Source organism: Sorex fumeus, unplaced genomic scaffold, assembly GCF_029834395.1.
Source record: "Sorex fumeus unplaced genomic scaffold, SorFum_2.1 ptg000003l, whole genome shotgun sequence".
NCBI lineage: Eukaryota > Metazoa > Chordata > Mammalia > Eulipotyphla > Soricidae > Sorex > Sorex fumeus.
In genome coordinates this window covers 11,940,526-11,958,006 of record NW_026606060.1, presented here as the reverse complement: position 1 = coordinate 11,958,006, position 17,481 = coordinate 11,940,526, and the positions used below count along the sequence as shown (strand labels likewise).

General features: G+C 41.6%; 2 protein-coding genes across 2 annotated transcripts; one reads left to right on the top strand and one right to left on the bottom strand.

Annotated features, from left to right (window-relative positions):
• On the bottom strand, positions 1–6,332 carry LOC130028264 (lithostathine-like). Its single transcript, XM_056119017.1, has 5 exons — positions 6,275–6,332; positions 3,226–3,344; positions 2,877–3,014; positions 351–465; positions 1–68 (listed from the first exon to the last, which is right to left on the bottom strand). Exons 1-5 carry the CDS (start codon positions 6,330–6,332, stop codon positions 1–3), a joined length of 498 nt encoding a protein of 165 aa, XP_055974992.1.
• Positions 6,333–6,470: 138 nt separating this feature from the next.
• LOC130024970 (lithostathine-like) lies at positions 6,471–16,424 on the top strand. Its single transcript, XM_056115815.1, has 4 exons — positions 6,471–6,561; positions 15,192–15,329; positions 15,928–16,045; positions 16,327–16,424. The coding sequence occupies exons 1-4, from the start codon at positions 6,550–6,552 to the stop codon at positions 16,392–16,394; spliced, it is 336 nt and encodes a 111-aa protein (XP_055971790.1). The 5' UTR covers positions 6,471–6,549; the 3' UTR covers positions 16,395–16,424.
• Positions 16,425–17,481: the final 1,057 nt, after the last annotated feature.

Genomic DNA, 17,481 nt, shown 5'->3' with positions numbered 1-17,481 from the left:
CTAGTACCTAAACTTGCAGACGTATGGTAAGTGCTTTGTACAGTCATGGCCTTTCCAGTATTTGTAGCCTAGAGACAAGAAGAGAAGAAATGAGTGGCTTGTATAAAGCTATGAAACTGATAGAGAGGCATCACAGGCAGGGTCAAAGTCCATCCCTCCTATTTTAAAAAAAAATCCCTCCTTTAAGGCAAAATAGTTCAGTAAAAAGAGACCTGAGAGAGTCTAGGAAAAGGCAAATAAACCATGCATTTGTAAATTTGTTCTCTACCTAAAGGTCAAGCTTAGAAACTAGTTTTGGGGAGATGGATGATGGAAACAGTTCTGAAAATGGAAGCTTGCTTCATTTTTACCTGATCTATAGGAAACGGTCCCACGGTAGCCTGAACCAGTTGGCACACCGTACTCCCAGGCAACATAGTCCATCACATTGCTGGCAATCCACTCCCATGTATTTGGAAATGAACCCTATGACAAATAGGAAATAATAGACACATGGGTCTCACTTGCTCCTGGAATACTCTGGGCATCATCTTCACTGGAATCCATGAGTGACACCCAGTATCAGAGAATCTGTTTGGCTCTTTGTGGAGGTGATCTAAAGGAGGAACTTTTGAAATTTCCTCTAAAGCCTTGCTGTAGAGACTAAGAGTGAGAATCACCATTACCTGTCAGAGTATCAAGGATTGTTTAGCTACAACATGTGATGCAATACAGGCTATGCATCTCTGGACCTAAAAGTTCATGTAGATTCTGTAGTGGCCAATGAAGTCACCCTTCATTTATCAACAACTCAGTACATCTTAGGCCCCTGGAAACTGCAATATTGACCTAGGAAGTATTTAGTGCACATTGTATGAAATTGGGATACACTTTCAGATACCTCAAAATTGCTGCTAAGCATTTTTCCAGACCCCAAAAACTTGGGGCAAAGTTTACCAAGAAAGTAAATGGCCAAAAGTTAGGTATGTGGGAAACACAGGCACAAACCACCTATGGCTCAGCTATATAATTGGAGGCATGGCCTCTCTGGTTCCTGATCGAACTGCTTAACAACCATGATCCAGAGACTCAGAAATGAATCTTGGAACCCAAAGGCTTTTGGAAGAAATGCAGCCTGTTCCTACATGAGGATACTGGGGGTGGGCCACTCCAGTTGGGAATACGTTTCGTGCCTTGGCCCATTTCCCTTGGCTTCCCAGTGACCGCCATCCTCCAGAGGCCACTGGACAGTCAGGTTTGAGCCTGTAGTGATGAGACACATGTGGCCTCACCAGATGGGGGTGGAACTGGCCCTGTCCTCCCCATCCCAGCGAGACTCTGAGTTGCTGCCTACAAATGGCCTCTCTGGCTCCTGATCAATCTGCTTGATGGCCATGAACTCAGAGACTCAGAGATGAATCTCAAAACCCAGCTGCTTTTGGCATACATGCATCTGGACTGCATACAAGGTGGCCACCACCTCAGAGCTTCTTGGAAAGCCAGGTATGAGCCAGCGGTGACAGGGCAACTGCAGTCTCCTGGTAAGGGAGGCAGTACTGGCTTGTCCTTCACGCCCTACCAAGGTCACAATTTGCCCCCCACAAGCAGCTCTCAGGCACAGCCATGGCTCCAGAGGCAAAAGGACTTAGTCCAGAGCACAGCAGCTTGCGGCAGAAAAGTGAATGGACTATGTGTTATACTATAGCGCCATGCCTCCCTGGGAGGAAGATGGTGTTGCTTCCTTCCGCCTTCCCAGCCCTCCAACAGCAATGTGGCCACCGCCTCAGAGCTTATAGGAAAGCCAGGTGTGAGCCAGTGGTGACGGGGAAACTGCAGTCTCATGGGAAGGGGGGCAGTACCGGCTCGTCCCTCACGCCTACTGAGGTCACAAGTTGCCCCCCACATGAAGCTCTCCAGCATGGCCATGGCTCCAGAGGCAAAAGGACTTAATTCAGAGCCCGACAGCTTGTAGCAGAAAAGTGAATGGACCATGCATTAAACTACAGCAGCATGCCTCCCTGGGAGGGAAAGGGTGTTGCTCCCTTCCGCCTTCCCCCCCACCCCAGTAGCAAGGTGGCCGCAGCCTCAGAGCTTATTGGGGCAGTACCGGCTCGTACTTTACGCCCTACCGAGGTCACGAGTCGCCCCCCACGAGCGGCTCTCAAGCACAGCCTTAACACCAGTCATACAGAAACCAATCTCATAATCATCTGGCTCTTTGCAGAAATCCAAAGTCATTATATGATTCTCATAACCAGCTATAGAAAACAAAGTATTTCACAATGCATTTTCAGCAATTCTGATTTTTGGGGGGAAATTCTAAACAATAATGGTGCATTTTTGTCAAAATAATGAATGTAATCAATGTAGAGAAGAGTTAAGTGGAAATCATCTGCCTCACAGGCATTGGGAGGGGTGAGAGGGGAGTATATTGGAGTTCTTGGTGGTAAAACATGAGTCCTGGTGAAGGGAGAGGTGTTTGATCATTGTATGACTGAGATTTAAACCTGAAATCTTAGTAACTTTTCCCACAGTGATTCAATAAATGCATATAAGAAGAAAAATAAATAAATAAATAAAACTATGAAAAACAAAGTAAGGTGGAGTTCATGCCCAAATCAATCAGCTAATAAGTGGCTGAATAAATAGCAGTAGTCCTACATAAAAAAAAGAAAGAAATTGGGATACATGGGGGGATTGATGGCAGCTGGAGATGAGGGCACTTCACAGAACCCAGATATTTAAAGGGCTTTGCCTTTCATTATGCAGGAGAGACTCTGACTTCTTTGAGTTCCCATTCTTGTCTGGTGTAATTCTTGGGAAGGCTCAGGAGACATAATAACCAGAATTGCAAATGTAGCATTAAAGTTATCTGAGTACAGAAGATGTAATCTCACCTCTGAGGGGTCATGGAGGCCAATCCAGACGAGAGGGGTTTCATTATTACTCTCGTTGATGAGGGTGGCCACAAAGTTGGCCTCAGACTCAGTCAACACAGATACAAGATCTCCATAGGGACGTTTTCTGCATTTGAACTATGAAAGAAAGAAGGAAAACATGGGATAACAATGGGAATTTGGAAGTGGATGGAGAGAACCAAGAACAAGTGTACTGCAAATTGTGCTTACTATTCTACCTAGTATATTCCTATAGAATGGAGGTTCCTGTAACTCCAATGTCTAAAGACCCCCAACTACAAAGTGCTCCCCCTCCAGACACATCTCATTTGGAAATACAGTTACTCACAGCTGCATCCATCCAGGATTTTGGTGACATATAGAAGGCATAGCAGCGATTGTCATAAGCGAATGAGTGTTGGGGACACCTGATTCGTGGAAGCAGCTCTTCATTCTTCAGGTCTTCCCCTGACACAGAAAAATATAAAGGAGTGCTGTAGTGCAAAAGAACAATTGGAATTTTGTCGGAAAAGACAGTACGGCAGTACGGCAGTACTTAGAACAATTACAATCCCTCAGCGTTTCCAACACATTCAGAATGCTTTCAAGTGTAACCATAAACAATAGATGAGGAATATGCTATTCCCTTAACTTGGATTTTATAAAATGCATAAATTGTGCTCCCAGATTGGAATATTCGACGATACAATGGCTGGATGTGTGAACGCTTACCTTCCACCTGGGCTTGGAGTGCCAGGCATCAGAGCACAAGCCAAGCAACAGTGGTCATGGGATGCAGCATCTTGTTTCACTGGAGGAGTCTGTCAGAGGGAAGGATGGAAGTTGGGTCAGGCAGAAGGCTAGCAGAGAAACCACTGCTCCATCTCCCTGTTTTATTTGTTTGATTCCCAGATGATTGATAGTTCAGCTCCTAGTATGGTGACAGAACAGATTTGATACTCTAAATATTCTACCCAGGAGGCCTCTCAGATTTATCACTGCTGAGTCTGACAGTGTGTGTGTGTCCTCTCAGAAGTGGAAATCCTTTACCTTCTTCCTCTAGCATCTATATCAGTTCCCACTTGCCTTTCTTATAGGGAACTTTGATAATCTGTCAGGGCAGGAAGGACCATCCTTTAAAAAGATGTTCTGAGGGAGGGATACTGCAATGAATAATGCAAAGTTGAAACCTTGAGAAGCCTGCTGGGAAAGACCAGGCAGGGATTCCAGGAGGTTCCTGAAATATGGAGGGTCTTACTAGCAGTGGGTGAGAATTGCCACAGCTGTGCCTCTTTCAGATAACAGATAAACATCTTCTCAGGACTACAAACACCTATACATTCATTTTTTACTGTGACTAAATGGAATAGAGTTTTAGGTCTATTTTCCATGTGGTTTCTTTATTTCTTCTCTCTTTTTGTAGAATATTTTCAGTGTTATGTTATATATGCTTAGAAAGTTTTGTTTTTATACAAATTCCATCAGAAAAATTTATGTCAATCAGAAAAACTCCCTCTATTTATAAGTATTCTACCAGGAATTTATCACTATAACAAATAATACAGATATAATTTTTATTTATAAGTATATTTATAATTTCATATAAACTGTCAATGGAAAGGTGAACAAAAATGATGATACATTTCTCAACTCAAACACAGGTTTAATCAGTAATACATTTTAATCACTCCATAAAACCTAATAGACAATTTTTCAATGAAATGACTTCAAAGAAACGTGAGTCTGTGATTTGATTGGTGTTTTAAAATCAAATTATAGTGAAGTAAAAAGATATTTGAAAAAGAAAGCAAGTAATTATGTGTAGATATGTTGCTCTCTTATTGTGCCTCACCTTAAGGAGATTGATATATGGAAGAATCTATCAACACCAGTAAAGCCAGATTTTAAAGAACTACAGTTCACTCTTAACCAAACCATGTTCATGTTGCTTTTTTTACCATTTGCTTTAAATTTTATTTTCTCTCAGGCTATTTCTCTAGGTGATTATTTTATTTAACTACTTTTTCTTCAAAATGTGTCTGCTTCAGAGCATTGGGAACTGTGATATTCCAAGTGCTATAATGGAGTTCCAGGGACAATATGGCGAAACTTGACAACTGGAGAGTACTTCAAGGAGGGGATACAAGGAGGAGGCACCACACAGGCATGTAAGTGCTAGCCATTACTGGAATTATCATAAAAAGCACCAGATATTCAATGTAACACACAATGGCCTTTCATGGGACAGTGTGTTAACAGGGTTGACTGCATGAAGGGTGCTGCCTTTTGTCAACATTCCTCCTTTCCTTCTTTCAGATTGCGTGTGTGTGTGTGTGTGTGTGTGTGTGTGTGTTATTTTGAGATTTTGAGGGCTAAAGCAGTAGACATATATCGTTTATAGTAATGTTTTTTGCAGGTATTGACTGATCAATTACAATTTTACTTTTTAGTTCATAAATTTGTAATATGATTAAAATTGTTTATTAAAAACATAACAAATTTAGAGCACCTACAACATGAAAAGTGTGCCGATGACCCTCTAAACACTGTTTTCTATCAGGTTTACTTTCAATGTCTTGATTTCTACAAATTATCCCTCTTCTGCATGGTACCAACGAAAAAAAGTGATGAGATCTGATTTCCATATCTTGTAGGCTATAAGAAAACACTGATATGTGGGGAAAATTACAGGTGGCAGTAGTGCAGAGAAGGTGTTAATCTCATATCTGAAATAGGTTACTTATGTTTCAATTCCCAGACTCTTCAAGGAAGGCTTCTCCCAATTTCAGAAATTTCCTAGAACCCCTGCCTTGCCTTTTCCACCAGCCCTCTCAAGTTCAGAATTTTGTGTCATTCATTGCAGCACCCTTCGCTCATCACGTCTTGTTCTTGATCTCACACACCATCAATCTTCCATGGTAAGTAAGGTAAGTGGGAGTTGATAGAAGATCCCCGCCAAATCAGATTCCATAGAATAGGTGGAAAGATTCCTGCTACGGAGAAGACACAAGCTCTATCAGTCTCAGCTATGGTAAACCTGAGAGGTCTCATGGATGGAATATCAGAATATCAAATCTGTTCTGTCAACATACTGAGAGACACAAGTTAGTCAGGTCAACTTACTCCTGAGAATCAAACAAAGGATACAGGGAGATGGACCAGTGGCTCCTCTGCTGCCTGATCAAACCGCCATCTCTGCTTCTGACGGCCTCCTTCAGTGAGACAAAATGCTGTCTCCAATGTCCACTGTCACTTGGCTGGTGCTCTCCTGCATGATACTCCAAGCCCAGATGAAAGGTAAGCATTCCCTCATCCAGCCACTCTGTGGAATATTCTGATCAAGGGGCACATTTTGGGCATTTTATAAAATCCAAGTGACCTGATGGGATATATGTTACCATATCGAATGTTTCTGATGACACTTGATAGCATTCCAAAACGCTGACGGATTGTCATGGTAGATTATTCCAAGTACTGCTCTTATGCATATCCTCTTGGTTCCTTTTCCAACAAAATACCCACTCTTCTTTTTCACTACAACACTCCTTTGTATTTTCATATATGAGAGGAAGACCTTCAGAAGAAAGAGCTGTCTCCAAGAGCCAGGTGTCCCAAAGGCTCCAAGGCTTATGGCAACTACTGTTATGCCTATTTTAAGATAGCAAAATTCTTTATGGATGCATATGTGAGTAGCTGTACTTGCAACTGGGATGTGTGTTTGTGTGTGTGTGTGTGTGTGTGTGTGTGTGTAGGTGGGGGGGGGACTTAGACAATGGCCTTCAGGAGATATGCCATTTTATTGAGACCTACTAGTTAGAATGATAAGCACAATTTACAGTACACCTGTTCTAGCTTATCTTCATCCACTTCTTAAGTCCCAGTATCAATGCAAGTTTTTTCTCAATCGCTTCTTTCCTCTCATAGTCAGAATGCCAGAAATGTCATAATGGACATCTCGTGTCTGCTCTCACTGAGTCTGAGGGCTACTTCATGGGCTCCCTCATCAAGAATTCTGGCACAACATCCTCTTCTGTCTGGTTTGGAGTCCATCATTCCACGGTCGGTCACGGTCAGTCTTCCCGTTGTTCATTGATTTGCTCGAGTGGGCCCAATAATGTCTCCATCATGAGACTTGTTACTGTGTTTGGCATATCGAATACATCACGGGTAGCTTGCCAGGCTCTGCCATGTGGGCGAGATACTCTCGGTAGCTTGCCGGGCTCTCCGAGAGGGGCGGAAGAATTGAACTCGGGTCGGCCATGTTGGCTGCTTGTAAGGCAAATGCCCTACCACTGTGCTACCGGATGGGGTTATCATTCCACAAAGATGAGATTACGTCTTCTATACTCGGTTAACTATATAGCTACATTTGCCATCCTGTGTCACCCAGTCTCCTTAGTCTGCCAAATAATTAGACCAGGCAACCCTGATATTCAGAGTAGTCAGATGTTCTCCTGGGAAATGAACACCAGAGCCACTTTGAAGTTCTGCGTTTTATGGTGTGGCCTCATCTGTAGCTCACATCAATGCCCTTTTCAAATAATGTGTACTAAAGTCTTCCTAGGTCAGTTTTGTGCTCTGGCCAGTAATGGTGCCTAAGGTGTGCCTAGTTGTTGATAAATGAAGGATGGGTTCACTTTCCACTACAGAATCTACATGTCCTTTGAGACCTAGAGTTGCATAGGCTATATTGCACCACTTGTTTTGCTAAACAATCCTTGCTACTCTCACTGGTAATAGTGACTTTGACTCTTACACACTAGACCAGGGCTTTCGAGAGAATTTTTAGAATTCCTCTCTAGATCACCTGCTCAAAGAGTGAAACAGATTCTCTGATGCTGGGTGACACTCAGAGATTCCAGTGAAGATGCTGCCAGAGCATCCCAGGGGAAACTGAGACTCAGATATCCATCTGTCTTGTCTTCACAGAGTCAACCCCACGCAGGTGGATGGGAGTGGATTAATGGTGATCTGGTGAACTATCTGGTCTGGGGGACAGGACTTCCTAACAATGCCGGGTACTGTGGAGCTGTTGTTAGCAAACTAGGTAAGAACGAGACAAACTTCTATATGCAGATCTGTTCCTCTTCTGCCATATCCCCAAAATCAGTTTCTAAGCCTGACCTTTTGGAAGGAGGTAAATTTCCAAATTCATGATTGTTTACCCTTTCCTAATATCTTTTAGCTCACTTTTCCTTGAGTCCCTTTTCCATGTATCAGAAGTATGATGCAAAAAAGAAGGAAGGAGGGACTTTGACCCTTATTGTGGTGCTTTTTTTTCAGGTCATAGCTTTAAACACTCCACTCATTTCTCCTTTTTTCTTTAGGCTATGAAAAATGGCAAAATTTTATCTGTAGAACTGTGCTACCCTACGTCTGCAAGTTTGAGAGCTAAATCCAGTCAGAAATCTAGAAATCTACAGGCTGAATCAACATGCGACTCCACGAGGCTATTCTTCCAGTCTTATAATGTATCCTGGAAGCAAATCTCCACCTGATTTCAACCCTGGACAACACATACTCTATAGTCCTCCCCAGCCTCACCAAAAGCCTCTCTTTTATGCTTAACATCTGGCTTGACAAACAATGATATTAAATATTTCTATCCACATGATGTACTTTGAGTTCTGTTCTCAGACTGAGAAATAATTGTTTGTGAGAGATATCTAGTTCTTCCATCATCCAACTTTCTAGGAAAATCCTAATTATAAATTCTCACTGAGTGGTCCAGCAACTGTAGCACTGTAGCACTGTCCTCCTGTTGTTCATCGATTTGCTCGAGCGGGCACCAGTAACAACTCACAAAATATTGTGAGACTTGTTCTTACTGGTTTTGGCATATCAAATATGTCATGGGTAGCTGCCATCCTCTGCTGTGTGGACAGATACTCTCCGTAGCTTGCTGGGCTCTTGGAGGGGGAGGGAGGAATCAAACCTGGTTCAGATCTGTGCAAGGCAAATGCCCCATAGGCTGTGCTATCACTCCAGCCCAAGTTCAGCAATATACCCCTGCATAGATGCTTGACTAAAGGCTCATAAAATCTCAGGACCGACCAAGGCTGCCAAAACAAACAAGGAGAAAAATAACTGTCTGCACGTACGCTGGCATCAGATGCATCCATTGAGGACATGATGGTGCAAGCGCAAAAGATCAAGTATGACATCATTGGTCTAACTGAGATGAGAAGGTATCAATCACATCACGCCATTTTCGACTCTGGAGAAGAAGTGTTCCTCAGAACATGCCATAAAAGAGATGTCAGTGCTGTCAGTGTCCTTGTCAACATGAACTTAGCCATAAACACTGATTCATTTGAATGGCTAACAACTCAAATTGGATGATTATACTTGAATAGATATGGCTCACTGCCAGCAGTTACTATTTTCATTGCCTATGCACCAACATCCAATTATGATGAAGGAGAAATTGAGAAGTTCTACATGGAGCTGGAGAAGTTCTATAAAGAAGACCACACCTTCTACAAGATCATTGTCATGATTTTAATGCTAAGTTAGGAACGAGAAGATCAGCCAAAGAACTCCACATCAGGACCCATGGCCTAGAATGGAACGAACAGGGTGAGAGACTGTTTGAGTTCATCATGTTTACCAAGACTCTCCATGGTAACTCACAGTTCCAGAATGCCAAATCTGAAAGTTGGACATGGGAGTCTCCCGGTGGATGGTTCAACAACGAAATTGACCACATCATATTAAATCAATGGTTTTGCCTGACCAATGTCGCTGTTGGTTCACCAGGATCGGACCACCATCTCCTTTGTGCAAAATTCTACTTCACAGAGTAAGGAGAATGAGATGCAAAGTTTAAGAAGAGAACTCCCAGAATGACCACCAACTGGGAGCTCTTTGGTACTATTGCTGCAACATGGGAAGATCCCGTCATTGACAACATTGACAAGGAATACGATCGACTGATTCAGCACCTCCATGACTGTGCAAGGAACACCAAGAGAGAGATAGCCACAATAAAACGCCTCTCTTCAAAAACTCTTGAACTTCAAAAACTCAGAAGCTCCTGGGTTCTGAAACTGGTTTGTATGCCTCTGGGATCATGACCATTCAGGAGTCAGAGGAGCCATGGCAACTTGGGGTCCTGTAGGAGTGGGGAGAAGGGCCAGTTCTAGCCCCCATGCCATGATTTCCCATGTGTCTCATCACTGCAGGCTCATACTTCTCAGTCCAATAGGCTCTGAAAGATGGTGGTCACCATGGAATTGAGGGGAAGAAGGCGGAAGGGACAATGCCCTCCCACCACCCAGGGCGGCATGGGGCCATAGTTTAATTCACAATCCAGAAGCATTTCTGCCAGAAGGCACTGGGTTCTGAGATTGTTTTGTGTTCCTCTGGCCTCTGATCATGGCCATTCAGGAGCTGGAGGAACCGTTCGTGGGTGGCAACTTGGGGTCTCGTTGGGGAGGGACGAAGGGCCAGTTACAGCCCCCATCCCATGAGGCTCTGCAGGAACACTTTTTTTAAATGGCAAAAAGCTGCACACCCTTCAACATGTAACAACTAATTGTAATCCTTTTAAATATAAGAGGAAAATTTTGCTAGTATTACATTATTTGTATTCTTATGCAGCTCCTAAAGAACAACATCTAGGTGGTCATATTTTTATTAAGTAATTAAATATAAAAAGCAAAAAAGTGGAAACAACCATATTAAAAGCTAAATTTGTGATTAGCCTAGTCAATAACGACATTTTTCTTCTGCAAAGTTCTGAATAAACACTGGGTAATTAAAACTTTCAATATTTCTACAAGTTGAGAGAATGGTCTTAATGATGTTTTACATTGGAGCAGGGTTAGGGGGCAGTCAGGCAGAAAGGAGTAACACCTCCTATAAACACAGGGTAATATGGAATGTTTAGTTATATTCATATGTTCATCAATAAGGACACCCATATTTCACATACTTTATGAAAGTCAGTCAATACATTATGTTTCTCCTCTTTGAAACTCAATACAATGATGAGTTTAAAATCCATGATTTACCTTCAAGAATATTTCAAATTAAATTATTCTTTTATTGTACCCTTAAGTGCTGGGATCTAAATTCTGGGCCTCCCACAACTGCTAAATAAAAGCTCTACTGATGAAGTATGTCCTGCCCCAAAATTTAGCTTTTGTAAAAGACAGAAACTAATTATATTATAAGAAATATATTTAATCTACAACAATGAAAAACAAACATGAGAAAATTCAAATTATGAAAAATGTGTTACAGATATTACAGGAAAATCTACACTTAACATATACATACATCAGTATTATCAAACTGGAATTTAATATGTCATCACAATCTTTGTACAATTAAGACTATTCACAAATATATCACTTTACATTTGGGGGTAAAAATTTTTTAGTCAACTGATTTTTGGTTGTCAGTTTCTTCCCTGGTATTCCAGTTACCATTTCTTCATTTTCCTTAGGTAACCCTGAAACTCAAGAGATACACCCAGAAGTGCTTAGGGAGGTCCTGGAAGTATTTGGTTCTGTAGTGCTGACCACCAGAATGACTCACTGGCTCAGGGGGGAGGTGTTGCCAAAGATCCAAGGGGAAAAATGCAGGGCTTTGTACATGTGGAAGTATACACTCTACTACTTTAAATACTTTCTTATTCCCCTCTTCTCATATTCTTTTTTTTAACATTTTTTATTTTATAAGTTAGTTCACAATATTTTATTACATTTAATATTCAAATACCAATCCCAATTTTAATATTTAAACACCAATCGCACCAACATTACACCTTCCCACCACCAAATTTGGGATGTTTCCATCCCAAGCTACAATCTCTGTCACAAAACACAACTGAAATAATATATTTTGTATTGTCTGTTATGTAGAACTGCTGAACATGCTTAAAAATGTGTTCATATAGAAAATAGTGTGAATATTGTTCTATTTTGGCAGGAACCATTAAGACATTCTTTTAGGATATCACTAACATTCTTTTAAAGTTTGGTTGATGTGAGCTTCTGTGTATATATCTGAAAATATGCATGTATATATATATGTATATATATATATTTCCCTCTATATTTATTAGTAGCCTCTTCAGATTAGTTGCCTACTATCTGAACCCCGTAAAATGTGCTTTGGTAATTACAGAGGATGAGTAATGGTAATGTCTTATGATGTGTTGTGTGGCCGCAAAAGTGGCTGATCCCTCCTCTAGGAATATGTTCACTCGTGGGAGGCTTGGACTGAGCATGTGTGGATTGGCCTTGAGCATTGTGGCGTTTGGATTGTGGAGGTCTTTGGCTCCTGGGACTGAGTCTCTTGGGGCAGAGAGTGCTCTTACTCACCCCCTCTGGGGTGTCCCAAGTGAAAACAGCCTGGCGAGGAGTCCAGTGGCATGGTTATGGGGGACCCTTCGGGGAGAAGTAGCTGTGTGATATGGATGGTGGCCGGTGATGAGATTATCTGGCCTACATAGTATTTTCACAGTGTTATGTTATATATGCTAAGAAAGCTTTTTTTCAGAAAAATTCCATTCAGAAAAACTCCATTTACTTATAAGTAATCTCCCAGGAATTTATCACTATAACAAATATAGGTCAGGGTCAGGTGAATGAGACCAGTTGTAGTTACTGGTTTCCTAACGGGAAGTTAAGTGATTAAGTGATTAAGTGAACAAATATAGGTAAAGGTAAAGGTAAAGGCCCTCCTGTTGATCGTCGATTTGCTCGAGCGGGCCCAGTAACGTCTCCATTGGAGACTTTGTTGTTACTGTGTTTGGCATATCGAATACTCTCGGTAGCTTGCCGGGCTCTCCGAGAGGGGCGGAGGAATCGAACTCGGGTCGGACATGTTGGCCGCTTGTAAGGCGAACACCCTACCACTGTGCTATACAGATATAATTTTTATTTATAAGCATATTTATAATTTCATATAAAATATCAATGGAAAAGTGAGTAAAAATGATGATACATTTCTCAACTTTAATACATGTTTAATTAGTAATATATTTTAATCTCCCCATATAATCTTATAGAGAAGTTTTCAATGAAATGATTTCAAAGAAACATGAGTCTGTGATTTAATATATGTTTTTAAGATAATTTACAATAAAATAAAAAGGAAATTTGAAAAAGAGAGCAAGAAATCATGTGTAATACGTTTGTCTAAAATTACACATAGCCTTAAGGAGATTCATATATGGAAGAATATATCAACACTAGTTAAGCAAGATTTTAAGAAATTACAATTCACTTTTCTCCAAACCACGCTCATGTTTCTTCTTTTACTATTTTTTTAAAATTTTCTTTTCTCTGGGGCTATTTCTCTGGGTGATTATTTCATTTAAATATTTTGTCTTCAAAATGTGTAAGATCCAGAGCCGTGGGGTTTGGGGAACTGGGATATGTTAAGTGATCCAATGGTGTTCCAGGACAATATGGTGAAACTTAACAACAGAAGAGCACTTAAAGGAGGGTATCGAAGAAGGAGGCACCACTCAGGTCCATCAGTGCTAGTAGACACTGGAACTATCTTGCGGAGCCCAAGAGATTCAAAGTAACACAAAATTGCCTTTCAGGGGACATGGGTGCTGCCTTTTGTCAACATATTATCATTCCACTTTTCAGATTATGGGCACGTGTGTGTGTGTGTGTGTGTGTGTGTGTGTGTGTGTGTGTTCTGTTTTGAGGGCTACACCAGTAGGTATGTATCTCATATAGTATTGTTTTATGCATATTTACTGATCAAATATTATTTTAGTATTTAATTCATCTGTTTTTATATGGTATTATATCTTTTTTATATGGCAATATAATTAAATATGGTAATATAATTAAAAGAATATTTATTAAAAACATGACAAAGTTAGAGCACCTACAACATGAACAATTTGCTGATGATATTGCAACACTGTTCTTCTGTCAAGTTTACTCTCTCTGTCCTAACTTCTTGAAATCGTCCTATTCTCCATGGTACCAATGAAAAACTGTGATGAGATCTGATTGCATATCTTGTGGGCTATAAAAAAAATGACATGTGGGGAAAATTACAGCTGGCAGTAGTACAGAGAAGGTGTTAATCTCCTTCCTGAAATAGGCTACACCTGTGGCAATTCCCAGCCATTTCAAGGAAGAATCCTCCCCATTTCAGAAATTGCCTAAAACCCCTTGTCTTTCCTAGCACCCACTCAAGGTCAGAACTTTGAGTCATTCATTGCAGCGTCCCTTCCTCAGAGCAACTTTAAAAAGGCTGCTCATTCTTGATCTGACAAACCATCAAACATCCCCGGCAAGTAAGGTAAGTGGGAGTTGATACAAGATGCTCTCAGAGTTAGGAATTATTCTCAGATTCCAGAGGAAGGGTGGAAAAAATTCCTATTCCCAAGAGGACACAAATGCTGTCAGACTCAGCAGTTGTCAACCTGAGAGGACTCATGGGTAGAATATCAAAATATCAAATCAGTTCTGTCACCATTCTGGGAGATACAAGTTAGACAGGTCAACTTACTCCTGAGAATTAAACAGAGGAGATCGGGAGATGGAGCAGTGGCTCCTCTGCTAGCCATCTGCCTGACCCAACTTCCATCCCTGCCTCTGACAGCCTCTTCCAGTGAGACAAGATGCTGCCTCCCATGGTCACTGTTGCTTGGCTGGTGCTCTCCTGCCTGGTGCTCCAAGCCCAGGTGAAAGGTAAGAGTTCCCACATCCAGCCCCTGTGTTGTGGTATAATCTGATCTAGAAGCTCAATTTGGGCATTTTATAAAGTCCAAGTGACATAGTAGAATATATGATTTCATAGAGAATTTTTCTGGCCACACTTGAAAGCATTCCAAAACGCTGATGGATTGTCATGGTAGACTATTCCAAGTACCACACTTATGCATATCCTCTTTGTTCCGTTTCCAACAAAATATCCATTCTTCTTTTTCACTACAACACTCCTTTATATTTTCTATTTCAGGTGAAGACCTGCAGAATGAAGAGCTGTCTCCATGAGCTAGGTGCGTGCCCCAGAGGCTTTAAGGCTTATGGCAACCACTGTTATGCTTTTTCTTAAGATAGCAAAATCCTTTATGGATGCAGATGTGAGTAGCTTTATTTGCAACTGGGATGTATATTTGTGTGTGTGTGTGTGTGTGTGTGTGTGTGTGTGTGTGTGTTTGGTGGGGGGCTTAGACAATGGAGTTCAGGGGAGATTACATTTTATTGTGACATACTAGGTAGAATGATAAACACATAAACAGTATACCTGCTCTTGCTTATCTTATTCCACTTCTTAATTCCCAGAGTTAATGCAAGCTTTTTCTCAATCTCTTCCTTTGTTTCATAGTCCGAATGCCAGAAACGTCGCAATGGACACCTTGTGTCTGTGCTCACTGAGTCTGAGGGCTACTTCGTGGGCACCCTCATCAAGAATGCTGGCACAACATACTCTTCTGTCTGGATTGGTTTCCATGACTCCACAGAGGTGATATTGCATCTTCTATACTCAGTTAACTTTACAGCTACATTTGCCATCCTGAGTCACCCGATCTCCTTAGTCTGTCAAATAATTAGATCAGACAACCCTGAAATTCAGAGTAATCAAATGTGCTTCTGTAAAATTGAGCCCTGAGCCCCTTTGAAGTTTTGCATTGTTTGGTGTGGCCTCATCTCTAGCTGTCATCAATGCCCCCTTTCAAACAATATGTACTAAGACTTCCTAGGTCAGTTTTGTGCTCTGGCCAGTGATGGTGCCTAAGATGTGCCAGTTGTTGATAAGTGAAGGGTGAGTACACTGTCCACTACAGAATCTATATGACCTTTGAGGCCCAGAGGTACATAGCCTGTATTGCACCAATTGTTTAGCTAAACAATCCTTCCTACTCTCACTGGTATTAGTGACTTAGACTCCTACACACTAGATCAAAAACTTAGATTTAATTTTCAGAGTTCCTTCCCAGATCACCTCCACAAACAAACAGATTCTTTGATGCTGGGTGTCACTCAGGGATTACAGTGAAGATGCTGCCAGAGCATCCCAGGGGAAATTGAGACTCAGGTTTCCATCTGTCTTGTCTTCACAGAGTCAACCCCAGGCAGGTGGATGGGAGTGGATTAATGGTGATCTGCTGAACTACGATGCCTGGTTGAAAGGACTCCCTAACAATGCCGGGTACTGCGGGGCTGTTGTTAGCAGCACAGGTAAGAACAAGACAAATTTCTATGTGAAGATCTGTTCCACTTCTGGCATATCCCCAAAAAAGTTTTTAAGCCTGACCTTTTGGAGGGGGGTAAATTTCCATATTCATGACTGTTTTCCCTTTCCTAGCCTCTCTCAGCTCTCTTTTTCTTGAGCCCCTTTTTCTTGGAGCAGGAGTATTACACAAGCAAGGAGGAAGGGATATTGACCCTTATTATGGTGCCCCTGTCTCAGGTCACAGCATTCAATAGTCCACTCATTTCTCCTCTTCTTGTCTCTCTAGGCTATGAAAAATGGCAAAATTTTAGCTGTAAGACTATGCTGCCCTACGTCTGCAAGTTTGAGAGCTAAATCTGCTCAGAAATCTACAGCTGAATCAACTGTAGCAGCTCCTCAAGGCTATTCTTCCAGTCTTTTACTATATTCTGGAACCAAATCTCCACCCAATTTTAACCCTGCACAATATATCCTCTATATGTCCTCCCCAGTCTAACCAAAAACCTCTCTTTTATGCTTAAAGCCTGGTTTGTCAAATAATGATAATAAATATTTCTATCCACATGATGTCTTTTGAGTTCTTTTCTCAGACTGAGAAATAATTGTTCATGAGAGAAATCTACTTCTTCCATCACCACCTTCCTAGGAGAATCCTAATTGTAAATTCAGTTCCCACTGAGGTGGTCCAACAACTGTAGCACTGTAGCATTGTCCTCCCATTGTTCATAGATTTGCTGGAGAAGGCACCAGTAACATCTCACAAAAAATTGTGAGACTTGTTGCTACTGCTTTTGGCATATCAAATATGTCATGGGTGGCTTGCCAGAGTCTGCCTTGCTAGCTGGATATCCTCAGTAGCTTGCCTGGGTCTCAGAAAGGGATGTAGAAATCAATTCCCGGTTTGGCCCTGTGCAAGGCAAATGCCCTATGGGCTCTGCTTTTGCCCCAGCCCTGGTTCAGCAACATACCCCTAATAGATGCTTGACTTAAGTCCTAGTCTGTGAAGTCTGAAAGGCTGAGTCTCACTTTGCAAGTCCACTCAGTTGTGCTGTCTCTGCTCACACAGTAAGCTATAACAGGACACTCTAGATTCCCACCCTCCCAGCCCCATATTTGCTCCAAGTGGCTTTGCTTCCCACCTACCATAAAGAACCAATCTATAGTAAGCAGAAACTTCTGCCTAAGCATCCTAGAGATACTCACAAGTAATGAATCCCCCAAGGCTGTGCTATGTGCGACTCTCACTTCAGCTGTGTCCCTCTTAGGACTGTACCATTGTTCAGTTCATTGACTTGCCTACATAGTTTGGCTGCCTGTTAATTTCTTTAACCACCTGTAGTGCAGACCTGGGTGGGCCTTGGTTTCTACACCTGTTTTACTCTCTTCTCTGACACATGAGTTTGTGAAATATTTAGGTCCTATTTACATAAGTATGATGTAC

Bases quoted from the DNA above. Each gene is read 5' to 3' on its own strand.
- LOC130024970 (XM_056115815.1), top strand. The intron at 15,330-15,927 runs GTGATATTGCAT...TTGTCTTCACAG, and splicing joins GTTTCCATGACTCCACAGAG to AGTCAACCCCAGGCAGGTGG. The intron at 16,046-16,326 runs GTAAGAACAAGA...TTGTCTCTCTAG, and splicing joins GGCTGTTGTTAGCAGCACAG to GCTATGAAAAATGGCAAAAT.
- LOC130028264 (XM_056119017.1), bottom strand. From the start codon at position 6,332: ATGACAATCCGTCAGCGTTTTGGAATGCTATCAAGTGTCATCAGAAAC. The intron at 3,015-3,225 runs GTGAGTAACTGT...TTTCTTTCATAG, and splicing joins AATCCTGGATGGATGCAGCT to TTCAAATGCAGAAAACGTCC. The intron at 466-2,876 runs GTGAGATTACAT...TATTTGTCATAG, and splicing joins GCCTCCATGACCCCTCAGAG to GGTTCATTTCCAAATACATG.